Here is a 25,591-nt window from a genome sequence, read left to right as displayed (position 1 = left end):
CAGCGCAGCTGGAGGCATTGTCACTGAGAAGAGAAGTCGCCTAGGTCACAAAAGTGTTCAGTACCTCACTTGTATCAAAATGAATGAGGCATTGATCCTGGAGGGTTACTGCCCGCCCGAAGACTAAGTCAGTCCCCACACACAGCATCTCGGCCTGCACGCCTGGCTGCTGCCTGCCCCAAGACTAAGTCGGTCCCCACACAGCATCTCTGCCTGCAGGCCGCTTGACTGCCACCACCAACAGGGTCCACCAGGACTCCAGGCGGATTCTTGAATTTTTAAGGCTGCTGCTAGCAGCGGCCGCTATAATAATTTTTCTGGTGCGTGTACATGCCTGCCTAATTTTTCTGGCTGCACTGCAGCTGCAACAACAAAACAAAAGGCATGTACATATGTCAATTCCCCTTCATGATCATTACCTTGCCGCGGTGAGGGGGCTTGCGTATCACAATGAAGCAATGACCGACGGCTATATGAGTGTGTTGGGGTTGGGGGGCACACCTGACCCAAGAAAATAGATAATAAGGTCATTGCTTCATTGTGGACAGACCAAATTCGATCAGCTGGACACTCAGTCACTGTTGTTCTGTCATTCAGCTACCTCAGCCCGACCATATGGGCTAGAAAACCACCATGGCCTGCATTCTGGCCATGGTGCGCACCAGTCCAGCACGGCCGTCACTACACAAACAGCTGTTTGCAGTGCATTACATGGTGAGTTTGGTAAGTCAGTGTGAAGCAGTACACTATTTACACTCCCTGTTTGATGTATAGCACTTTAGGCCTCCAATTTAGCATGCATTGTGATTTCAGCCCTTAAAACGCTGCTGTGCTTCAAGTCCGGATTTTTCCCGGGGACTTTTGGCATGTATCCCACTCCACCTTGCCCCCCTCCAGGTGTTAGACCCCTTGAAACATCTTTTCCATCACTTTTGTGGCCAGCATAAATGTTTCTAGTTTTCAACGTTCGCCTCCCCATTGAAGTCTATTGCGGTTCGCGAAAGTTCACATGTTCGCAAATGTTTGCAGAAGTTCGCGAACGCGGTTTACGAACCGAAAATCGGAGGTTTGGGCCATCTCTACAATTAGGATGTGCAGAATCTGTAATACAAAAACTGTTAAAGTCAAGGAAAGCAACAACTAATGCTACCTATTCCAGAGTGTGGGAAAAATTTCAAGAATTTTTAAAAGAACAAAACCTTGATACTTCAGACATAAGAACTAACACATCCATTCCTTCCTACAAAGAGGATTGGAGTTAGAATTCGGATAGAATACTCTAAAGTTGCAAATCTCAACTTTGTCAGCGATAACGGGGAGACCTTGGAAAAAGGATCCTCTGGTGCAACAGTTCTTAAAAGCAGTGTTAAAAATAAGACCTCCAAGAAGGGATTTCTATCCTAAGTGGGATCTAAGGGTGGTCTTGGACTGTTTGTCTAAACCCCCATTTTTTCCTCATGAAAATTGCACTTTACTAAACTTAACATAAAAGGTAACCTTCCTAACAGCGATTACTTCAGCAGCAACGGTGTCAGAATTACATGCTATTGGTTACAAAGAAACTTCCCTCACTTTCTATCAAGATAGAGTGGTCTTACGCCCAATGGAGCGTTTTCTGCCAAAAGTGGTATCCCCATTTCATCTTAATGCAGAATGGACACTCTCTAACATGTATCAAGACTTGCAATTGCAGTCTGCACACCCTTTATGTGTACCATCAATGATAAAGGCATATTTGAACTTAACAGAATCCTTTAGAGCTTCAGACCAACAGTTTGTTGTACCAACAGGCCAAAGGAGAGGACAAGGAGCCTCTAAAAGGACTATTGCCTGCCTGGTTAATGAAATTGATTAAAAGAGCATATACTATGTCAAATCTGAAACCTCCACAAAATGTCACAGCCCATTCAGCCAGAGGCATCTCCTCTTCCTGGGCATGTTTAGCGGGAGTGTCTTCAATGGCAATCTGTAGATCTGCTAGTTGGTCTTCTAAGAACACTTTTGTAGATCACTATAAAGTTGACTTGTCAACTCTTGCTTCTGCACAATTTGGTAAATCAGTACTGAATGTAGCGAGCAATGTAAATAAAGTGTGAAACTTGCTATTGTGGCCCCCCCCCCCATTATTCTGGGTAGATATTTAGGACCCAGCTGTTATGATGCCATGGAGGCACCAGGAAAATTGAATACTTACCTACAGTAATTTTTGTTTTCCTGGTGCATACTCCATGGCAGCATTACAGACCCTCCCAATGTCCTTCGGGAGGAGATAGCAATTAGAATATGGGGCTGCAGATAAGGAGGTAACTTATAGAAATCTTTGTCCTGTGGGGTTAGGGGGCGGAGCTAACCCAGCTGTTATGCTGCCATGGAGTATGCACCAGGAAAGGAAAATTACTGTAGGTAAGTATTCAATTTCCCTGTTATGTAGCCTGGCTGTATTCTTTGTCCCTGTTGCTGCATTTTGTAATGGTTTACTGTCTCACCTATGAGACTTCTAAACCTCCAATTGTCTCTAATGTTTACTATCTTTACTGTTATGTTTAAATTGCTTATCAATAAAGCTTCTTTTTGAACACTAAAGGATACCCGTGGTGACATGTGACATAATGAGATAGAAATGTGTCTGTACAGTGCCAGTGCCAATATCAATGCTTTTGTTGCTTTTTTTCTTTCTCTGCCTTAAAGGGTTAAACATCAGGTATGTAAATGACAGATTATGGAGTGGGTCAGACTACAGTGTAACCCTTACTGATTAGGAATTACAACCATAAAACATTTTCCTGGCAGAAAATGGCTTATGAGAGCAGGAAAGAGATAAAAAAAAGGGTCAATAGTTCATAGATTTTAGCTCTAGGATACTTCAATGAATGTGTCTTTGAGCAGAAACAATGAAACCGTAAAAACTAGATTTAAATATCAAATAAAACCGTGGGATATCTAAAAAAGTCATTTCTAGGAGAAGGAGGATAGATGCAATAGTTTATCTCATCAGTTTTTTTTTTCACCTCTAAACACCCTATTGTTAGACTTTGTTAAACCTCATACATCTGTACCAGGGGCGTAACTAGACTTAAAAGGGCCCCCCTGCAAAAATGATAGCATGGGGCCCCGTTGGTCCCCGAACCCCATGAGGGTCATGTGCTCCTCCTGCACATGGTTTTTTTGAATGAGCAGGGAGGTTTTTTTTTTGCTAATTGGCTGCACTTATGGTTAAGGAGAGGGAGGAGGAGGGGCCCACAAAGCCTCTGGGCCCAGCTGCTATGGCAGGGGTGATTGCTACACCCATGATCTGTACAGTTGGAGAGTTTGGTGATCTTACCACCCTGTGATCAAAATCTGCACTGGTGGAGAGACCAGACAATTATAGCGAAGAAGACACTCCAATAACCAGGAAGAGCAATGAAGAAACTCGCTGTGACATATCAAGTTGTTATTTTTAAAAGCAGACCGCACAGTGGAGTAGCGAGGCAACTCCTTAAGCAGCTGAACAGTTTTCATTTTTTATCGCATGTGTGCTGATATCTGTCCAAGATTTTATTTTTTACAGGTTTGGCATTGCTGTAGATTTTCCTGTACCACAAAGAGAGATATCTTATAGTGAAGGGTGTTTTACATACTGTAGCTGTTAGCTGTCATCAGATGATGTAAAATGTACTTCCCGAAGTTTCATAATAATTACAGCTTAGCTGCTTTATAGTAGCAACTTTTTGCTAAACATGTAGTGATGAAGCTCAGCCTCTGTGTGTCATGTTACCCCACCTATCTTGACATAGATGCTTATTTAAGATTTGCATTCAGTCGCTGCCAGTAACACACAGTCAGCAGGGTATGGCTGGGTGTCCCACAATGAAGTGATACAGAGCAACCTGGAAGCAGGAAAGCAAGCTTAACAGGTAAGATCTGATTTCTTATTTTTATTTTTTTATTTTTTTACAAATCAATTTTATTGTTTCAAAAACAAGGAAGCATATTTCAAAATTACCTATTTTTACCTGTGTTAGAAATTATTATTATTATTAATGCCAATAATTTAGTTATTATACACTGTATGTGGTGTGGAACTGACACATATTAAAGTTAGATATTTCCAAAGATTATTATTTGCATCATGACATTAAAAAGCAAGAATTGTTTGTGAATGCAAATTAAAATGTGAAAAGAGTATGAAAATGTCTTGGATCTAGATTACATTAAAGTGAAAATAAACATATGATATAATGAATTGTATGTATAGTACAGCTAAGAAATATAACATTAGTAGCAGAGACATAAGTCTAATATTGTTTACAGTACAGGAAGAGTTAAGAAACTTCAGTTCTTGTCTCTGCAAAAGAACTTCTCTGAACTATTTGACCAAACTTGGTCAGCTACAGCGCTATTTTCTGAAGCACTTATACAAAGAAATAGTGAAAGACAACTTCAGATAAGATTTTACTGTAGATAAGTTCAAAGAGTCATTAGCTCTGCTCTGTTTCATAGTTTAAAATACAGTGTGTTTGTGTAATTGCAAATATTAGAGAATTATGCAATGTTATATAAAAAAAAAGCTATGTCATTGAAAAAAAAATATGTGACTCTTTTCTCTGCTACTAATGTTCTATTTCTTAGCTGTACTAAAGATACAGTTCATTACATAAGTTTTTTTTTCACCAGTGTCACTTTAATATGAGGCGCTTTGAGCTATAGGATTTCAGTTTTGGTGATATTTTTTTCTGTATGTGTTAACCTCCTTGCCGGTTTTCCCGACCTGAGCTCGGGGTAGAAAAAATAAGCTATTAGCGGTGATCCCGAGCTCAGGTCGGGGTAGGCATTGCAGAGCTTTACTTGTAATTGTGGAGTCCCGCGCGCGATCTCGCTGCGCAGCGGGACTCCAGCCTCTCTCCCCCGCAGTGTGGGGTCTTTCCCTGGCCGCCGGGATCCCCCACGTCCCCGCTATTCTTCCGGGGACCCGGCAGCCAGTTGGAGCAGCGGAGCCGTGGTGGCAGCAGAGCAGTGGTGGCAGCGTGACGTCATCGGGGGCGGGGCTAATATTGAAAACGAACTTCTCTATATTAGAGAAATATAGAGAAGTTTGTTTATATGTATATTAGCGCCATCTTGTGGGCAAAGAGAAAACTGCAGCACAGGAGCCCAGGAAAGTACATTTTTTTTTATTTTGCTGCAGATCTCCCTGCCAGAATGATTTTTTTCAGGTTTTAGGGTCTGAAAGAGTGAAAAAAAATTGCACCGCTTTTAGACCCTAAAATCTGGAAAGAATCAGACCGCCAAGGAGGTTAAATTGTGAATGGCTGAAATAAAAGACTTAGAAGCAGAGATGGATTAGGATGTAATGTGGCCCTAGGGCAAGGTGGTAGATGTGGGGCCCCCTTGTGGTCTTGTTGGTAAGCTGAAGTGGAGAGAGGTCAGAGAAGGTGGCTGCTGACTCCCACTAGGCCCCAGGCACCTGCACAGGTTGCCTGGTATCCTGCTCTACTTAGAAGGAACCTGAAATGCATTTGGAGGTTGCCATCTATACACCTTTAAAATTTAGTAATTTGACTCTCCATCTGCAATGTGCATGCAGTCAGAGAGACAGGATAGCTGAATGGATTCTTATTCTGGCTCAGTGAAAACCATCTAAACTCAGTAAAAAAAAACAACAGTAATGTGGTGTGATGGATCTGCTAGTTTTTATCAGTCTATAAAAACTATGCACTGCTGTGCACTCTTATCTCTGGCACTTCAAAGTAGCAGTCTGAAGCCTTGTACACATGTACTGGGCATGTTGCCTTGCAAGGATCCTCACGCAATCCCTCAGGTGACATTGCAGGGCTAAGGCTGTATAGCACATCCACTACTGGACACATATAAGGGAATAAAAATCTTCAGACCAAACTCACATCAGTTCACCCCAGCACAACCTCAGGTAACACCGCTCCCAAGCTTTTCGTCCCATTAGATTTTTTTCCCAGTGTGGATTTGCTGATGCTATCAAAGGGAACTCAAATAAAACTGCCCTTGAAGCAGGTCAAGGCTTTGCCCACATGTCTATCAATATGTGGAACCACCAATCTCTGCTTATTGGAGATGTTATGTATATCCACCGGCTTTATGTGAATTTGAGTTGAGGTTCCATTACATTTTCCATTGACAAGCACTCTAAACCTGACACCTCACTGTGACACTGGCACAGTGGCATACATTTATCTGGTCCCTTCTTCACCAATCGCTGCACCAACACTCAAAACTTATACACATCCAGATTGATTTACTGCAGCTCAAACTGGAGGTGTATACGTGTCCTGATATGAGCGCTGGTAAAACAGCGCAGGAGACTTGGGTGCAGCCAGCACCACCATGGGTCGTAATAGGAATTACGGCTATAGCGGCGCTCAGGGAGTAACTCTCAAAAGACGGAGCTCAATTTATTACTTTTAAAACACTGTAATTTGGACTTCAGCAATAGCTGGAAGCTGAATTAAATAATTCCCCACCATCCATGGTGACCTGGAGGGGGAATAGTAATTAACGCCGCCAGGACTTGTGCAGGACCAGGGTATCGGCTTTATCCTGCGCCCAAATCTCCTGGCAGCATATTCATAGGTATACTCCAGATGCGCTTAACTGGTTAAAGTAGTGCAGACTGATCCAAGCTGTTATACTTGTTCTTATACTTTCAGTTTGAATTGCCTAACACATTCTTTCCAGTATTTTGTAATGGGAACTTCTCACACCCTTTATGAATTGCTTCATTGCAAAATACTGTGTACTCTAACATTGAAGAAAAAGAGAGAAAGAAGAGGGAATATTATATTTTGCCTGTTGTACTATCATATCGATCAAGTTTCTACTAAATAATCTACACTGGGTATCTGAAAAATGCATTAATCGAAATGTAGTTATTATTAAAAAAAATGTCCTTCACAATCGACATTAACCCAAAGATTATATGGTAGAATACCTAAATGTGCAAACAGAAATGTCCCTTTAGGGCTAGTTTACAGTGCTCAGTTGCGATGCAGAATCATTCTGCATGTCATCTCACTGCCCATACAATCCTATGGGGCTGTTCGCAATACTGTTGTAACTGATCGCATTATTCTAACTCACTGCATGCAGGCTTACTATTAAAGTCCATGTCCAGTCTCCACTACAGTTCACACACATTATAATGCATGTGTTATGCAAATGACCAATGTGAACCTCACCGAACCCATTCTCTACGCCTCCAATAAATAATCTAATTTAGAAAGAAAGTAAACACAGCCAGTTCCATATGGTTTTCGCTATGACACTCACCTATCCTATATAATAATAGGCAACTGTCCCTGCGTACAGCAGGGACAGTTTTCTGTGCGCATTCTCGCGGCAGGCGCGCGGAGACAGACCTAGCCCGTTTTTTAAACAGGTTAAGGTCACTAGTTTAAAAATAATCTTCCGCTGTCACACGTTTTACTTGTCACTCAACTTCACAATTTCCTGTTTGTGTGCAGCAGGTCAATTACCAGACAAAAATGTGGTCATGCGTGGCCCCTTGAGGTTGCACAGTTACCATATAAAAGCTGGGACCTATAATGGCTATAAAAGACAATTTCTTAGGTAAGTTAAAGCAATCCTGAAGTCATAAAACAAGATCGATAATTAGTTAGCAGGAAGCATCTAGATAGTCCAGTGTGCATGGCGGTTTCTACCACCGTGCGAGCAGTGCGACCGCACTGAGCGCAGGTCGGCAGGTGAAGGATAGAGACACTGTGACTGCTAGAGGGAGCCAGACGCATGGTGCAGGCTGATAGTACAGAGGGCGCAGCACAAATAGAGGAGTCCTGGCTTTCTTTTCCTGCTGATGTGCACTTCATGTAGCCCCATGCTACTCCACTATCTCCCTCTGTTCATAGAAGTCGGGCCGGGCGGCTGTTCATGTCACAAACTGACTCACTGCAGCCTGTCTTTCTCTTCCTCTTCTCCGTGTCTGTCAGCTGTTCTCTAGCTCCGCCCCTCCCCTCAGCTGCACGGAGAAATTGAGAGCAGAGCAGATGTAAGCTGAGTTAGTACACAGGACTCGGAGGACAAAGAATGAAGCCAGCAGCACCAAGTAACTGCTGTAGTGCATGTAAGCTGCAGCTCCGCACATCAGGGGAGAGGGGGCATATAAGGCCTATGCCAAATACATGTGTACTGGCATCTACTTGTAAAAAGTAAAAAAGTATGGCATCTTGAACATTTTGGGCTGCCAATAAGCATTTAGTATCTGAAAGTGCTGCACACAGGAAATGGTTTTGTTCAGAAAGACTTTGCAGACAGCATGTGCTCTGCTGGAATGCCAGGCACTGTGAATGCCTGACTGACAGTCTGGCAGTATGATCCTCCCTACTCTGCTCTTCCTGTGATCAAGGTGCACATCTCCCTGAATAGATAATTATGGTGACAAATGGACACAGTGAGTGGGGGATGCAGGCTTTGATTGTTTTTCACAATGAGTCAATAGGAGGGCAGTAGCTCAATTATATGATTGCATTGGAATAGATATATGGGGATAAAATGTGTGTACATTTAAGTTTAGTACTTAGCTGCATATTGTTCTGTATTACAAAACCTACACGTACTTTATATAACTTCATATGGCTATAGCCCTTTCTTTTTTTCTACTTACCCTTTCCCATCACCTACTCTGTCCACCCTCTCCGTACTGTGCCCTGTCCGCCCTCTCCATAGTGTGCCCTGTCCACCCTCTCCGTAGTGTGCCCTGTCCGCCCTCTCCGTACTGTGCCCTGTCCGCCCTCTCCATAGTGTGCCCTGTCCGCCCTCTCCGTAGTGTGCCCTGTCCCCCTCTCTATATAGTGTGCCCTGTCCACCCTCTCCGTAGTGTGCCCTGTCTGATTATTATGTATTTATAAAGCACTAATATATTCTGCAGCACTTTACAGAGTACTGACTGTCCTCAGGAGCTCACAATCGAATCCTTCCATAGTCATAGTCTACTGTCCTCCCATATTAATATGTTTTTATACAGCAATGACATCTTCTGCAGCACTGTACAGAGTCATGTCACTGACTGTCCTCATAGGACCTCACAATCTAATCCCTGTCATAGTTACGTCTATGTATTTAGTGAAGTGTTTGTATTGTAATCTAGGGCCAATTGTAGGAGGAAGCCGATTAACTTATCTGTATGTTTTTGAGATTGGTGGAAACTGGAGTGCCCAGAGGAAACCCACACAGACACAGGGAGAACATACAAATAGTGCCCTGGCTTGGATTCGAACCGGGCGGGGGTTAGGAGGGTAGGGGGGGGGGCCTATTTTTTGACACTCGCCCTGGGAAAATTTTCACCTAGAAACTGCACTGCCAGTGTGTAGAATGGTTCTTCAGTGGGTGAGTCCAGCCATGGACGTGCATGTCTGTACTGTGCATGCGCAAGTATGGTTCATACAAGTCCAGTAGAATAAAGGCTCTCAGGCATGCCTTCTTCCCTCCATGCATGAGTACCTTCCTTCTACTGGACCTGCGCAGTCATAATAGTGCATGCACTGTAAGGCCTTGCTCATTCACAGCCATGCTTACACTCTAAAGACACTTAAGGTGGCCACCCACCATACAATTTTTTAAATATCTGTTCAATTCAAGAATAGTAATCAATTTTTCTGACTGATTGTAACATTTTAAAAATCTGACCAATGTACCACAGCAGAGGCGTAGCTAGGGTTTACAGCGCCCGGGGACAAAGACTATTAATGCGCCCCCTAAGGTGAAGGGTCGTGACCAAATGTGGGCGTGGTTATGGGTGCTCCACATTTGGTCACGCCCCTTCAAATGTACATGGAGGTTAGCAGGCTCACGCTCACCCACCCTCCCTCAGTATGTACCTTCCAGCATGTTCCAAGACAAATTCAGCAATCATGAGCCCCCCCATCAAGACAAATTCCGCAATCATGAGCAAACATGAGGCCCCCAACATGACCAACTCAGCAATCATGAGGCCCCCAACATGACCAACTCAGCAATCATGAGGCCCCCAACATGACCAACTCAGCAATCATGAGGCCCCCAACAAGACAAATTTAGCAATCCTGAGGCCCCCAACAAGACAAATTCAGCAATCATGAGGCCCCTAACAAGACAAATTCAGCGATCTTGAGGCCCCCAACAAATCATGAGGCCCCCAACAAGACAAATTCAGTAGTCATGAGGCACATAAATAGACAGCATTTCACATAAATAGGCAGAATGCCCCCTTACTATGATAGACACCTCTCACCTGGCAGCAGTTCCCCAAAATACACTCAATCTGACAGCAGTGCTTCCACAAAAATAGGTAGCCCCAGAATAGGTGGCCAGCAGTATAGATGTCCCCAGAACAGGTAGCCAGGGCTAGAGATGTCCACAGAACAGGTAGCCAGGGGTATATGTGCCCAGTATATGTAGGCAGGGGTATGTGTCCCCAGTATATGTAGCCAGAGGTCTATGTGCCCAGTATATGTAGCCAGGGGTATATGTGCCCAGTATATGTAGCCAGGGGTATATGTGCCCAGTATATGCAGCCAGGGGTATATGTGCCCAGTATATGTAGCCAGGGGTATAATATGTGCCCAGTATATATAGTCAGGGGTATATGTGCCCAGTATATGTAGCCAGGGGTATATATGCCCAGTATATGTAGCCAGGGGTATATGTGCCCAGTATATGTAGCCAGGGGTATATGTGCCCAGAGTAGGTAGCCAGGGGTATATGTGCCCAGAGTAGGTAGCCAGGGGTATATGCCCAGTATATGTAGTTAGGAGTATATGTGCCCAGTATATGTAGGCAGGGGTATATGTGCCCAGAGTAGGTAGCCAGGGGTATATGTGCCCAGAGTAGGTAGCCAGGGGTATATGTGCCCAGAGTAGGTAGCCAGGGGTATATGCTCAGTATATGTAGTTAGGGGTATATGTGCCCAATATATGTAGGCAGGGGTATATGTGCCCAGAGTAGGTAGCCAGGGGTATATGTGCCCAGAGTAGGTAGCCAGGGGTATATGTGCCCAGAGTAGGTAGCCAGGGGTATATGTGCCCAGAGTAGGTAGCCAGGGGTATATGTGCCCAGAGTAGGTAGCCAGGGGTATATGTGCCCAGAGTAGGTAGCCAGGGGTATATGCCCAGTATATGTAGTTAGGGGTATATGTGCCCAATATATGTAGGCAGGGGTATATGTGCCCAGAGTAGGTAGCCAGGGGTATCTGTGCCCAGAGTAGGTAGCCAGAGGTATATGTGCCCAGAGTAGGTAGCCAGGGGTATATGTGCCCAGAGTAGGTAGCCAGGGGTATATGTGCCCAGAGTAGGTAGTTAGGGGTATATGTGCCCAATATATGTAGGCAGGGGTATATGTGCCCAATATATGTAGCCAGGGGTATATGTGCCCAGAGTAGGTAGCCAGGGGTATATGCCCAGTATATGTAGTTAGGAGTATATGTGCCCAGTATATGTAGGCAGGGGTATATGTGCCCAGAGTAGGTAGCCAGGGGTATATGTGCCCAGAGTAGGTAGCCAGGGGTATATGTGCCCAGAGTAGGTAGCCAGGGGTATATGCCCAGTATATGTAGTTAGGGGTATATGTGCCCAATATATGTAGGCAGGGGTATATGTGCCCAGAGTAGGTAGGCAGGGGTATATGTGCCCAGAGTAGGTAGCCAGGGGTATATGTGCCCAGAGTAGGTAGCCAGGGGTATATGTGCCCAGCGTAGGTAGCCAGGGGTATATGTGCCCAGAGTAGGTAGCCAGGGGTATATTCCCAGTATATGTAGTTAGGGGTATATGTGCCCAATATATGTAGGCAGGGGTATATGTGCCCAGAGTAGGTAGCCAGGGGTATATGTGCCCAGAGTAGGTAGCCAGGGGTATATGTGCCCAGCGTAGGTAGCCAGGGGTATATGTGCCCAGAGTAGGTAGCCAGGGGTATATTCCCAGTATATGTAGTTAGGGGTATATGTGCCCAATATATGTAGGCAGGGGTATATGTGCCCAGAGTAGGTAGCCAGAGGTATATGTGCCCAGAGTAGGTAGCCAGAGGTATATGTGCCCAGAGTAGGTAGCCAGGGGTATATGTGCACAGAGTAGGTAGCCAGGGGTATATGTGCCCAGAGTAGGTAGCCAGGGGTATATGTGCCCAATATATGTAGGCAGGGGTATATGTGCCCAATATATGTAGGCAGGGGTATATGTGCCCAAAGTAGGATCTGCCACTACTCTGGTCTGGTCCAGACCAGAGCAGCGGCTGCGCACCCGAACTTCCGGCCGGCGCTGGAGCGAGACGGAGGTGAGTTCCGCCCGCCGATGCCAGCCACCCGGACACATTGGAGGGGACAGCGAGGGAGGGAGAGCACCTAAGGTGAGGGAAGGAGGGGGGAGATTGCCCTCCTTCCCCACCGTCCGCACAGCTCTCCCTCTTCTCTGCGCTGCTCCCCTCACCCTCGCAAAAAAAAAAAAAAAACCCGGCCGAAGCTCAGCTGGGCGCCCTTGGGGACCAGGCGCCCCGGGGCACTTGTCCTACCCCGACCCCCCCCCAGCTCCGCGCCTGTACCACAGACATATGTTCAATTTTATCTCAATTATAAATAATAAAAATGACTGCAAACTCTGAGAAAATTGCTTGGGTGTATATATTAACAAATTGGCAATTTACCACACGTCATTCAATTTTCATAAAAATGTATCTGAAAAATCCTTGGGAATGGGATTTCCCAGGAAATCCGTTTTCTTGCTCGAATAAAAAAGAAGCTTCCGATTTTTCGGTGAAATCTGATCTTTTTTATTGAATTGCCGTAAAATCAGATCATTTTATTTTATCATGTGTGGCCACCTTAAATTTACTGTAAATTTCTATGAAAAAACTTCTTCCTGAAGTGACAACTTCTTCCTTGCAGCTCATAGGCAGCTCACAGGCACTAACATGGTTAAAACCACATACAGGAAAACGCATGCGAAGTCGCATGAAAATTCGCTTGCCAATGCGAATTAGCAGGCAAATTTTTCGCAATGAATTTGCACCGCACTAGTGGAAACGGGCCCTAAGAGACCCAGTGCTGAACTGGTCCATTGTACAAAAACACAGGAAGCTTGGATAAAAAAAGGAATGCTCTATGCAGTGTTCCCCAACCCTGTCCTCAAGGCCCACCAACAGTACATGTTTTGTGGTAATCCACACAGGTAGTTAATCAGCTCTCAGACACTAATTACCCCACCTGTGAATGTTTGTGGTTTCCGGCAAGACATGTACTGTTGGTGGGCCTTGAGGACAGGGTTGGGGAACTCTGCTCTATAGTGCATTATCAATTTTAATCAACTTCGATAAAAGTAGTAAAACTTACCAGAAAGAAGATAATTTGTGCATGTGTGGAATCTGGGTCCCTCTGTTCATCTCTCTCTAACTCTCATGCTGCGGCTAGCAGCGCTGGCATTGCATTGTCACTGAGACCTGAATTAATTCAGTGGCAAGGAGCTTCCCATGCTGCCAGCCACAGCATGAGAGATAGAGGGAGATGGACACAGGGGTGGAGGGATCCAGATAAATGTATCTTCTTTCTTGTTTTATTACTTTTATTGCAGTTGATTAAAATTGATAATGCACTATAGAGTGCTCCTCTTTTTATCCAGATTCTCCTACCCACAAGTAGCAACAATAGTTGCATTGGGACATGGCCCTCATAGGTTTGAGTAAAAGAGACATTTGGAACTTTGTTATACGGAAAGTTTCTAGACTATCTAGAAACTTCGCACCAACAGGGTAAGAATCTATCTTTAAAAAAAAAAAGTTAAGGAATGCTTTAATGTTCCACCCTCCACCTCCTTACCATGGCTTATAGTGGCCACAATTTTTCTTTATGCTAGTAAATTTATGCCGGTTGGGTATTGCAAGGGTTGTAGAATAGGAGTGAAATTGAGCAACATGTTCAAATGTCTCTGTATGTGTGTAAGTGTTGTAAATAAAGTTGGTTATAAATGTAAATATTAACACTTTTATAGTTGGGACTCAAACCACTTTAGAGCTTCAGTCATCAAGGCCTTGAACAGTAGGCCATCCTGGGGCATTAGGGAGTTTAGTCCAAGGACTCTTTACTGAATTGGTACTGGTTCTAGTTAGGATTCATTACCTGGTTTCCTGCGTCAAAGATGGTATTATTTGAATAAAGAGTACAAATATAATTTACCTGTTAAAAAAGGTAGTGTATTTTCAAAGGGCTTGGACCTTGGAAAATGTGTGAGCCAGTGGCATGATACACAGTTGTTCTCCACGTCTACAGCTTTGGCATACGATTTAAAAAGATATTATAGATACATATGTGTGTGAAATTAAACAACATGCTCAGATGTGTGTGTGTTTTTAATAAATAGGTTTTATGTGTAAATAACACTTGTATATCACCTTTCTCCTATTGATCTCAAACAGAGATGGACGAACATCATCACAATATTGCAAATTTTGCCACAAAAATTTGTGAAAAGATTGTTTACAAAAAGATCATTTGCGGGACTTCAGGTCAAATTTTTTCATTTAACTGTGATTTGGCCATTAAAAAGTTAAACTGCTGCAAATAACACTTCTTTAGCACTTTTTTCCTATGGCTCTTAACCACTTAAGCCCACAGGGTTGTTTATTTTTTGCATCTGAGCAACTTTCACCTCCCATTCAGTTGCCAATAACTTTATCACTACTCATCACAATGAATTGATCTATATCTTGTTTTTTCCGCCACTAATTAGGCTTTCTTTGGGTGATACATTTTGCTAAGAATTAATTTATTCTAAATCCATTTTAACAGGAATATTGAGAAAGAAATGGAAAAAATTATTATTTCTCAGTTTTTGGCCATTATAGTTTGAAATTAATACATGCTACCGTAATTAAAACCCATGTATTTTATTTGCCCATTTGTCCCGCTTATTACACCATTTAAATGATGTCCCTATCACAATGTATGGTGCTGATATTTTATTTGGAAATAAAGGTGCATTTTTTCAATTTGCGTCCATCACTATTTACAAGCCCATAATTTAAAAAAATTATATTAATAGACTCCTTTGACATGCATATTTAAAAAGTTCAGACCCTTAGGTAACAATTTATTTATTTATTTATTTATTTTTAATTTTATTAAAAATTTTATTCGGGTAATTTTTGGTGTGGGAGGTAAACAGCTAATTTTAAATGTAAAAAATGTATTTATTTAATAAAAAATGGATGTGGGTGTAGTTTTACTATTTGGCCACAAGATGGCCACAGTCAAAAAGTCCTGGAAGCGTGATCGTACACTTCCAGGAAGCATTAGGAGGATGGGAAACATTTTGTAACTCAGAAAAACCGCAACCTCTGATAAGAGGCTGTCGGTTTTTCTGCGGGGGCTTCAATCAATGAATGGGATCTATAATCCCATTCATTGATCGCTGGGCTAACGGCCAGCAGCGGGAGCGTGCACGGGAGCGCGCATGGCCGCGGGAGTGCGTGCAGCCTATCTGGACGAGAATGTTCGTCCAGATAGGCTTAAGTGGTTAAAGAGGAAGTATCGCGAAAATCTTAAAATACACATACAAATAAGAAGTACATTTCTTCCAGAGTAAAATGAGCCATAAATTACTTTTCTCCTATGTTGCTGTCACTTACAGTAAGTAGTAGAAATATGACATTACCGACAGGTTTTGGGCTAGTCCATCTCTCCATAGGGGATTCTAAGCATGGCCTTTTATTCTTTATAAAGACATTCCCTGAAAAAGATTTACATAAGGATGCTGGCCAACCTTCCTGCTTGCTGCACACTATTTTGGCAGTTGGACGGAGCAACTGCCATTCACTAAGTGCTTTTAAAAATAAAGAAAACCCTGAGAACCCCCCTATGAGAAGATGAGCTAGTCTAAAATCTGTCTGGGAGAAATGTACTTCTTATTTGTATGTGTTTTAAATTTTAAGATTTTCACGACAGTTCCTCTTTAACCACTTGAGGACCTAGGGCTTTCTACCCCTTAAGGACCGGCCACTTTTTTTCCATTCAGACCACTGCAGCTTTCACGGTTTATTGCTCGCTCATACAACCTACCACCTAAATGAATTTTGGCTCCTTTTCTTGACACTAATAAAGCTTTCTTTTGGTGCTATTTGATTGCTCCTGCGATTTTTACTTTTTATTATATTCATCAAAAAAGACATGAATTTTGGCAAAAAAATGATTTTTTTTACTTTCTGTGCTGACATTTTTCAAATAAAGTATTCTGTATACATGCAGCGCGAAAAATGTGGACAAACATGTTTTTGATTAAAAAAAACCCATTCAGTGTATATTTATTGGTTTGGGTAAAAGTTATAGCGTTTACAAACTATGGTGCAAAAAGTGAATTTTCCCATTTTCAAGCATATCTGACTTTTCTGACCCCCTGTCATGTTTCATGAGGGGCTAGAATTCCAGGATAGTATAAATACCCCCCAAATGACCCCATTTTGGAAAGTAGACATCCCAAAGTATTCACTGAGAGGCATAGTGAGTTCATAGAAGATATTATTTTTTGTCACAAGTAAGCGGAAAATGACACTTTGTGAGGGAAAAAAAAAAAAAAAGTTTCCATTTCTTCTAAATTGCGACAAAAAAAAATGAAATCTGCCACGGACTCACCATGCCCCTCTCTGAATACCTTGAAGGGTCTACTTTCCAAAATGGGGTCATTTGTGGGGTGTGTTTACTGTCCTGACATTTTGGGGGGTGCTAAATTGTAAGCACCCCTGTAAAGCCTAAAGGTGCTCATTGGACTTTGGACCCCTTAGCGCAGTTAGGCTGCAAAAAAGTGCCACACATGTGGTATTGCCGTACTCAGGAGAAGTAGTATAATGTGTTTTGGGGTGTATTTTTACACATACCCATGCTGGGTGGGAGAAATATCTCTGTAAATGACAATTTTGTTAATTTTTTTTACACACAATTGTCCATTTACAGAGATCTTTCTCCCACTCAGCATGGGTATGTGTAAAAATACACCACAAAACACATTATACTACTTCTCCTGAGTACGGCGATACCACAGTTGTGGCACTTTTTTGCACCCTAACTGCGCTAAAGGGCCCAAAGTCCAATGAGTACCTTTAGGATTTCACAGGTCATTTTGAGAAATTTCGTTTCAAGACTACTCCTCACGGTTTAGGGCCCCTAAAATGCCAGGGCAGTATAGGAACCCCACAAATGACCCCATTTTAGAAAGAAGACACCCCAAGGTATTCCGTTAGGAGTATGGTGAGTTCATAGAAGATTTTATTTTTTGTCAAAAGTTAGCGGAAAATGACACTTTGTGAAAAAACACAATTAAAATCAATTTCCGCTAACTTGTGACAAAAAATAAAATCTTCTATGAACTCGCCATACTACTAACGGAATACCTTGGGGTGTCTTCTTTCTAAAATGGGGTCATTTGTGGGGTTCCTATACTGCCCTGGCATTTTAGGGGCCCTAAACCGTGAGGAGTAGTCTTGAAACGAAATTTCTCAAAATGACCTGTGAAATCCTAAAGGTACTCATTGGACTTTGGACCCTTTAGCGCAGTTAGGGTGCAAAAAAGTGCCACACATGTGGTATCGCCATACTCGGGAGAAGTAGTACAATGTGTTTTGGGGTGTATTTTTACACATACCCATGCTGGGTGGGAGAAATACCTCTGTAAATGGACAATTGTGTGTAAAAAAATCAAAAGATTGTCATTTACAGAGGTATTTCTCCCACCCAGCATGGGTATGTGTAAAAATACACCCCAAAACACATTATAATCCTTCTCCCGAGTACGGCGATACCACATTGTGGCACTTTTTTGCACCCTAACTGCACTAAGGGGCCCAAAGTCCAATGAGTACCTTTAGGATTTCACAGGTCATTTTTGTTTCAAGACTACTCCTCGCGGTTTAGGGCCCCTAAAATGCCAGGGCAGTATAGGAACCCCACTAATGACCCCATTTTAGAAAGAAGACACCCCAAGGTATTCCGTTAGGAGTATGGTGAGTTCATAGAAGTTTTTATTTTTTTGTCACAAGTTAGCGGAAATTGATTTTAATAGTTTTTTTTCACAAAGTGTCATTTTCCGCTAACTTGTGACAAAAAATAAAATCTTCTATGAACTCACCATACTCCGTACGGAATACCTTTGGGTGTCTTCTTTCTAGAATGGGGTCATTTGTGGGGTTCCTATACTGCCCTGGCATTTTAGGGGCCCTAAACCGTGAGGAGTAGTCTTGAAACCAAATGTCGCAAAATGACCTGTGAAATCCTAAAGGTACTCATTGGACTTTGGGCCCCTTAGCGTACTTAGGGTGTAAAAAAGTGCCACACATGTGGTACCGCCGTACTCAGGAGAAGTAGTATAATGCGTTTTGGGGTGTATTTTTACACATACCCATGCTAAGTGGGAGAAATATCTCTGTAAATGACAATTGTTTGATTTTTTTACACACAATTGTCCATTTACATAGAAATTTCTCCCACCCAGCATGGGTATGTGTAAAAATACACCCCAAAACACATTATACTACTTTTCCTGAGTACGGCGGTACCACATGTGTGACACTTTTTTGCAGCCTAGGTGCGCTAAGGGGCCCAACGTCCTATTCCTTTAAACCTCACATTGCCTCATTAACCACCACCTGCTATTTCCAGCTCAAAAATATATTCCGTATCCGTCCCTTCCTCACACAAGAGGCCACCAAAATGCTTGTTCATGCCTTAATCATCTCCCGCCTAGACTACTGCAACACCCTGCTCTGTGGCCTACCAAAAAACAGGCTAGCTCCTCTCCAATCCCTTCTAAATGCAGCGGCCTGCCTCATTCACCTTTCCACACGCTCTTCCGATGCAGCCCCACTGTGCCGTTCTCTCCACTGGTTACCCATTACCCAGAGGATCCAGTTCAAACTCCTGACTCTAACATACAAAGCCCTCCACGAGTTGTCTCCTCCATACATCTCCTCACTAATCTCAAGATATTGTCCCTCCCGCAACCTTCGCTCCTCCCAAGAAATTCTCCTGGCCTCTAAGCTGATCACCTCCTCTCATGCTCGCATCCAGGACTTTACACAAGCATCAGCCCTTATCTGGAACTCTCTTCCACAGCCTGTACGTCATGCTCCAAACCTGGACATCTTCAAACGCACTCTTAAAACACACCTTTTCAGACAAGCTTATAACATTCTATAGCCCTTTATTTACTTATTTGTCACAATGTAATCAGAGGCAAAGAATCACTGCCTCATCCATCCTCCACCCCCTTACCTAGTGTGTCCCCCGCTACCCATTAGATTGTAAGCTCGCAAGGGCAGGGTCATCCTCCTAATGTTTACTGTCTTTGTAACAATATTTGTGCTGCTTGGAACTCTGCTGTATATTTGTTAGTTGTATCTATGTTCCCCTTGTCGTCTTATTGTGCTTTGTAAAGCGCTGCGGAATATGTTGGCGCTATATAAATAAAAAAAAATAATAATAATAATTCACAGATCATTTTGAAGCATTTGTTTTCTAGACTACTCCTCGCGGTTTAGGGCCCCTAAAATGCCAGGGCAGTATAGGAACCCCACAAGTGACCCCATTTTAGAAAGAAGACACCCCAAGGTATTCCATTAGGTGTATGGCGAGTTCATAGAAGATTTTATTTTTTGTCACAAGTTAGTGAAAAATGACACTTTGTGAAAAAAAAAACAATAAAAATTAATTTCCGCTAACTTTTGACAAAAAATAAAATCTTCTATGAACTCGTCATACACCTAACAGAATACCTTGGGGTGTCTTTTTTCCTAAAATGGGGTCACTTGTGGGGTTCCTATACCGCCCTGGCATTTTACAGGCCCAAAACCGTGAGTAGTCTGGAAACCAAATGTCTCAAAATGACTGTTCAGGGGTATAAGCATCTGCAAATTTTGATGACAGGTGGTCTATGAGGGGGCGAATTTTGTGGAACCGGTCATAAGCAGGGTGGCCTTTTAGATGACAGGTTGTATTGGGCCTGATCTGATGGATAGGAGTGCTAGGGGGGTGACAGGAGGTGATTGATGGGTGTCTCAGGGGGTGGTTAGAGGGGAAAATAGATGCAATCAATGCACTGGGGAGGTGATCGGAAGGGGGTCTGAGGGGGATCTGAGGGTTTGGCCGAGTGATCAGGAGCCCACACGGGGCAAATTGGGGCCTGATCTGATGGGTAGGTGTGCTAGGGGGTGACAGGAGGTGATTGATGGGTGTCTCAAGGTGTGATTAGAGGGGGGAATAGATGCAAGCAATGCACTGGCGAGGTGATCAGGGCTGGGGTCTGAGGGCATTCTGAGGGTGTGGGCGGGTGATTGAGTGCCCTAGGGGCAGATAGGGGTCTAATCTGATAGGTAGCAGTGACAGGGGGTGATTGATGGGTAATTAGTGGGTGTTTAGGGTAGAGAATAGATGGAAACACTGCGCTTGGGTGGTGATCTGATGTCGGATCTGCGGGCGATCTATTGGTGTGGGTGGGTGATCAGTTTGCCCGCAAGGGGCAGGTTAGGGGCTGATTGATGGGTGGCAGTGACAGCGGGTGATTGATGGGTGGCAGTGACAGGGGGTGACTGATGGGTGGCAGTGACAGGGGGTGATTGATAGGTGATAGGTGATTGGCAGGTGATTGACAGGTGATCAGTGGGTTATTACAGGGAAGGACAGATGTAAATATTGCACTGGCGAATTGATAAGGGGGGGTCTGAGGGCAATCTGAGCGTGTAGGCGGGTGATTGGGTGCCCGCAAGGGGCAGATTAGGGTCTGATCTGATGGGTAACAGTGACAGGTGGTGATAGGGGGTGATTGATGGGTAATTAGTGGGTGTTTAGAGGAGAGAATAGATGTAAACGCTGCGCTTGGGTGGTGATCTGATGTCGGATCTGCGGGTGATCTATTGGTGTGGGTGGGTGATCAGATTGCCCGCAAGGGGCAGGTTAGGGGCTGATTGTTGGGTGGCAGTGACAGGGGGTGATTGATGGGTGATAGGTGATTGGCAGGTGATTGACAGGTGATCAGTGGGTTATTACAGGGAAGGACAGATGTAATTAATGCACTGGCGAATTGATAAGGGGGGGTGGGGGGTCTGAGGGCAATCTGAGCGTGTGGGCGGGTGATTGGGTGCCCGCAAGGGGCAGATTAGGGTCTGATCTGATAGGTAACAGTGACAGGTGGTGATAGGGGGTGATTGATGGGTGATTGATGGGTAATTAGTGGGTGTTTAGAGAAGATAACAGATGTAAACGATACATTTGGGAGGTAATCTGACGGCGGGTTTGCGGGCGATCTAATGGTGTGGGTGGGTGATCAGATTGCCCGCAAGGGGCAGGTTAGGGGCTGATTGATGGGTGGCAGTGACAGGGGGTGACAGGGGGTGATTGATGGGTGATAGGTGATTGGCAGGTGATTGACAGGTGATCAGTGGGTTATTACAGGGAAGAACAGATGTAATTAATGCACTGGTGAATTGATAAGGGGGGGTCAGAGGGCAATCTGAGCGTGTGGGCGGGTGATTGGGTGCCCGCAAGGGGCAGATTAGGGTCCGATCTGATAGGTAAAAGTGACAGGTGGTGATAGGGGGTGATTGATGGGTGATTGATGGGTAATTAGTGGGTGTTTAGAGGAGAGAAAAGATGTAAACAATGGATTTGGGAGGTGATCTGATGTCGGATCTGTTGGCGATCTATTGGTGTGGGGGGGTGATCAGATTGCCCGCAAGGGGCAGGTTAGGGGCTGATTGATGGGTGGCAGTGACAGGGGGTGATTGACGGGTGATTGACGGGTGATTGACGGGTGATTGACAGGTGATTGACAGGTGATTGACAGGTGATCAGGGGGATAGATGCATACAGTAAACGGGGGGGGGGGGTGGTCTGGGGGGGGGTCTGGGGAGAATCTGAGGGGTGGGGGGTGATCAGGAGGGGGCAGGGAGCAGGGGGGGGGGATAAAAAAAAATAGCATTGACAGATAGTGACAGGGAGTGATTGATGGGTGATTAGGGGGGTGATTGGGTGCAAACAGGGGTCTGGGGGGTGGGCAGGGGGGGGTCTGATGGGTGTTGTGGGCGATCTGGGGCAGAGGGGGGAGAAATCAGTGTGCTTGGGTGCAGACTAGGGTGGCTGCAGCCTGCCCTGGTGGTCCCTCGGACACTGGGACCACCAGGGCAGGAGTCAGCCTGTATAATACACTTTGTAAACATTACAAAGTGTATTATACACTTTGTATGCGGCGATCGCGGGGTTAACATCCCGCCGGCGCTTCCGTATAGCCGGCGGGATGTTGCGGCGGGCGAGCGGTGACAGGCGCCGGCGGAGGATCGCGTCACGGATGACGCGATCGCTCCGCCCATGCCCTTAGAAGGACCGCCGCCTCTGTGGGTGAGCCGGTCCTTCAGGGCTCCACTTCCCGGCCGCCTCTGTGCGTTAGGCGATCGGGAAGTGGTTAAGTATAGATGGCCAAACACAACAAATTCACAAATGTTATCACGAAAATTTGCAAAAAGATTGTTCGCGGTGAGCAGATCGTTTGTGAGACCCCACATCATTTTTGTTTACTGTAGCTGTGATTTGGCCAGTTTAAAGTTAAATTAAAAAGAAATGACAGTCTTGTCAACCCCTTGTCATGGGGCTCCGTAGCCTGAGCTATGCCAGCACCACAGAGTCCATTGTATGGGGGTCTCTGGAAGTTTTATTTTTATTAAACCACTAAAATCAGCAGCCTTTGACTTCAATGTTAAATGTGAATGCACATTTTGAACATGAAAATTTACAGTAAAAAGGAATTGTTTTTGCCACAAACTATCCCCAGCGAACATGGTCCTTCATCACTACTCTCAAAGTGCTTGAGAACTGCAGCCACTAAATGCATGCTCAGTAGGCCACTTTGGAGCATAAGGGAGTTTTACCCAAGGACTCCTTATTGAATAGTTACTGACTCTAGCACAGGACTCTAACCCTGGCCTTGAATTCCAAAGGTGGTGTCTTTAACCATTACACTATCCAGCCACAGCTATTTTGCTGTGCAGATGGGGGTTGGGGTGGTTTTATTCTGTAGGTGTTTGGACAGTGGAGGTGGTGTAACTTTCTAGGCACAAAGACTATGTGAAATATGAAGTCGGTGACATCATAAGCAGTCATCCTCCAAGTTTATGGCTTGGAATAAGTTTATAGGATCAGTACAAATATCTTGGTGATGTATAAAACAAAAAAAATCAGCTAATATTCCACTTTAACCACTTCGTCCACAGGTCAGTAGATATACGTCCTCTGGGACTTCATCTAAGCCACAGGTCAGTAGATATACGTCTTGTAGCAGAAGCAGTGCTGTGCAGGATTGGGCTTCCTCCTGTGCATATTTCTGGCACTATCTGATGCAGGACTAATTGGTGAATGGGAATATCAGTTTCCTGAGCTAATGAGATTGATTTTTACTATTAAAAATACTTGTATTTTCTCATTTCATAGTGAAAAACACACTTTGTAGCACTATTTCAGAATCAAATATCTTCACCATAAATTGTGACAGAAACATAATCGAAGTTTTGTGATAAGCAGTAAGAATAGCCAAACAAAATGTGTGTTTTTATCGACAGTAGCACTTTTTATTTTTAAACTAGAATTGGTAAAAGTGAGAAATACATGTTTTTTCTATTTTTTTCTTTGTTTTCCCATTAAAATTCATAGAAGACAAAATTGTTTGAGGGAAAAAATGGCATACAATGAAAGCCTAGTTTGTCTTGAAAAAAAACAATATATATTTCATTTCTGTGTCATAAGTAGGGATAAAGTTATTTCTTATTAAATAGGGACATAGCTAAACTGTCAAAACTGCTCTGGTCAATAAGTTGAAAACAAGGTCTGGATGCGAAGTGGTTAATTTATGATAGTATTACTATTGAATTAAAGAATACTTCTTTATTGATAATCATATGCTTTGATTTTTAACACAGGTTAAAGAAGAATATAGCTGAACAGCACTTTCACAAGAAAACATGAACACCTCAGTCATGAATGCCACAATCATGAACACCACAATCACAAATGCCACCGACCAAAATGATACCCTGGATTATAATGCTAGTGGCTATGATGAATATGCATACATACATTTCACTGTAGCATCTGTTGTTGCTTTATGCCTTTGTGTCTTTGGATTGGTTGGGAATGTCATAGTGTTTTGGTACCTTTGCTTCAAGATCCAGCGAAACAAGTACACAGTTTACATTATCCATCTGTCTACAGCAGATGCCTTCTTTATCATTTTTACTGGTTTGCTTTTGATGGTCTATATCAATACATTCATTGGAGATGTACCAGACTTCAAAGGGAAAGAATCACTTTTGTTATTCATTGAAATATTTTATGACACTATGCAATATGCGGGAATGTACATCCTTACCACCATCAGCATGGAAAGGTGTATTTCTGTACTATTTCCCATTTGGTATCAATGTAATCGCCCGCACAATCTATCCAGTATTATGTGCACTGCTGTTTGGATCCTTGCCAGTGCGGAGAGTTTACTTGAGAACTTGGCCTGCACACCACAAGCATTTGAAGCACAGACTACAGAGTGTACCGCTGTTGAGGCAATAACTTTTGTTTTAGCTATTGGAATCTGCCTGCCACTCATGGTCATTTCCAGTCTCACTTTGCTCATCAAAATACAGAGGACTATAAGACTGCATTATCCACCTAAACTATACATCATCATCATTACTGCTGTTTTGGTATTTATCTTATCAGTACTCCCATTCAACTTTTTATGGTTTTTAATGTACTTCAGGCTCGTATCAACAGATCTACAAACTGTCGGTCTATTCTTTGCAACTACATATTGCACCTTGCTTAACTCTACCATCAACCCCTACATTTACTTCATTGTTGGAAAGAAATGGAAACAGAAGAGCCACAACTCCATCCAGGAGGCCCTTCAAAGAGCCTTCAGAGAAGGAGAAGAAGAGAATGATGACTCTAAAAGTACTAAAACAAATAATACATCAAGCCAATCTAATCTTACGGTTGCCATATAAATCATATTTTGCGTGTGAATCACGTCAACAATGTCATACAAAATTGTTCACAAAGACAATTCATAGTTATGTTCGAATTTTGTCATAATGATGTAATGCAATATGAAATGATTCAATAGATGGAACTAAAAATGTCTAAAATGTATTTTATGTAGATAAAAGATTTGCAGTATTGCAAAATAGGTTTCTGGCCTGGGACAGTTCAATCCGAGTACTGAAAATCGTCTGATGTGCGTTTCACTGTCAAATTTATGTTACACTTGATGAAGGTCTGTGGAACTGAAACATTGTGCTTTTTCTATGATATTCATGGAATAATAAAAACCTCACTGTTTTTTAACATACAGGTGGAGTCAAAGTCTTTTTCTGCTTTGAAATTTATGTTGATTGCCACATATCAGTTTTAATAGACTTAATAAACTTATTTACTTATCTCAGAAGAGAGAAACCTCTGATTTGGCCAGAGGCTTCCCCCATCCCCCTTGGCCTTACCGTTCCAGCGCTGCGTCCCTCTGAACATATTCAACAAGCCTTGTCGAATATGTTCATGCGGCTGTGCCCCGTCTGTGTATGAGCA

The 25,591-nt window shown here is 43.4% G+C and overlaps 1 protein-coding gene across 1 annotated transcript; it reads left to right on the top strand.

Annotated features, from left to right (window-relative positions):
- Positions 1-3,808: 3,808 nt before the first annotated feature.
- LOC137517628 (mas-related G-protein coupled receptor member H-like) lies at positions 3,809-25,358 on the top strand. The gene is made up of 2 exons (XM_068234616.1): positions 3,809-3,896; positions 23,932-25,358. Exon 2 carries the CDS (start codon positions 23,974-23,976, stop codon positions 25,012-25,014), a length of 1,041 nt encoding a protein of 346 aa, XP_068090717.1. The 5' UTR covers positions 3,809-3,896; positions 23,932-23,973; the 3' UTR covers positions 25,015-25,358.
- Positions 25,359-25,591: the final 233 nt, after the last annotated feature.

This window comes from Hyperolius riggenbachi, chromosome 5 (genome assembly GCF_040937935.1).
Source record: "Hyperolius riggenbachi isolate aHypRig1 chromosome 5, aHypRig1.pri, whole genome shotgun sequence".
Classification (NCBI taxonomy): domain Eukaryota; kingdom Metazoa; phylum Chordata; class Amphibia; order Anura; family Hyperoliidae; genus Hyperolius; species Hyperolius riggenbachi.
The sequence above is the reverse complement of the archived record's forward strand: the minus strand, read 5'-3'. Positions and strand labels throughout refer to the sequence as shown.

Excerpts from the sequence above, each read along its gene's own strand:
- LOC137517628 (XM_068234616.1), top strand. The coding sequence starts at position 23,974 with ATGAACACCTCAGTCATGAATGCCACAATCATGAACACCACAATCACA.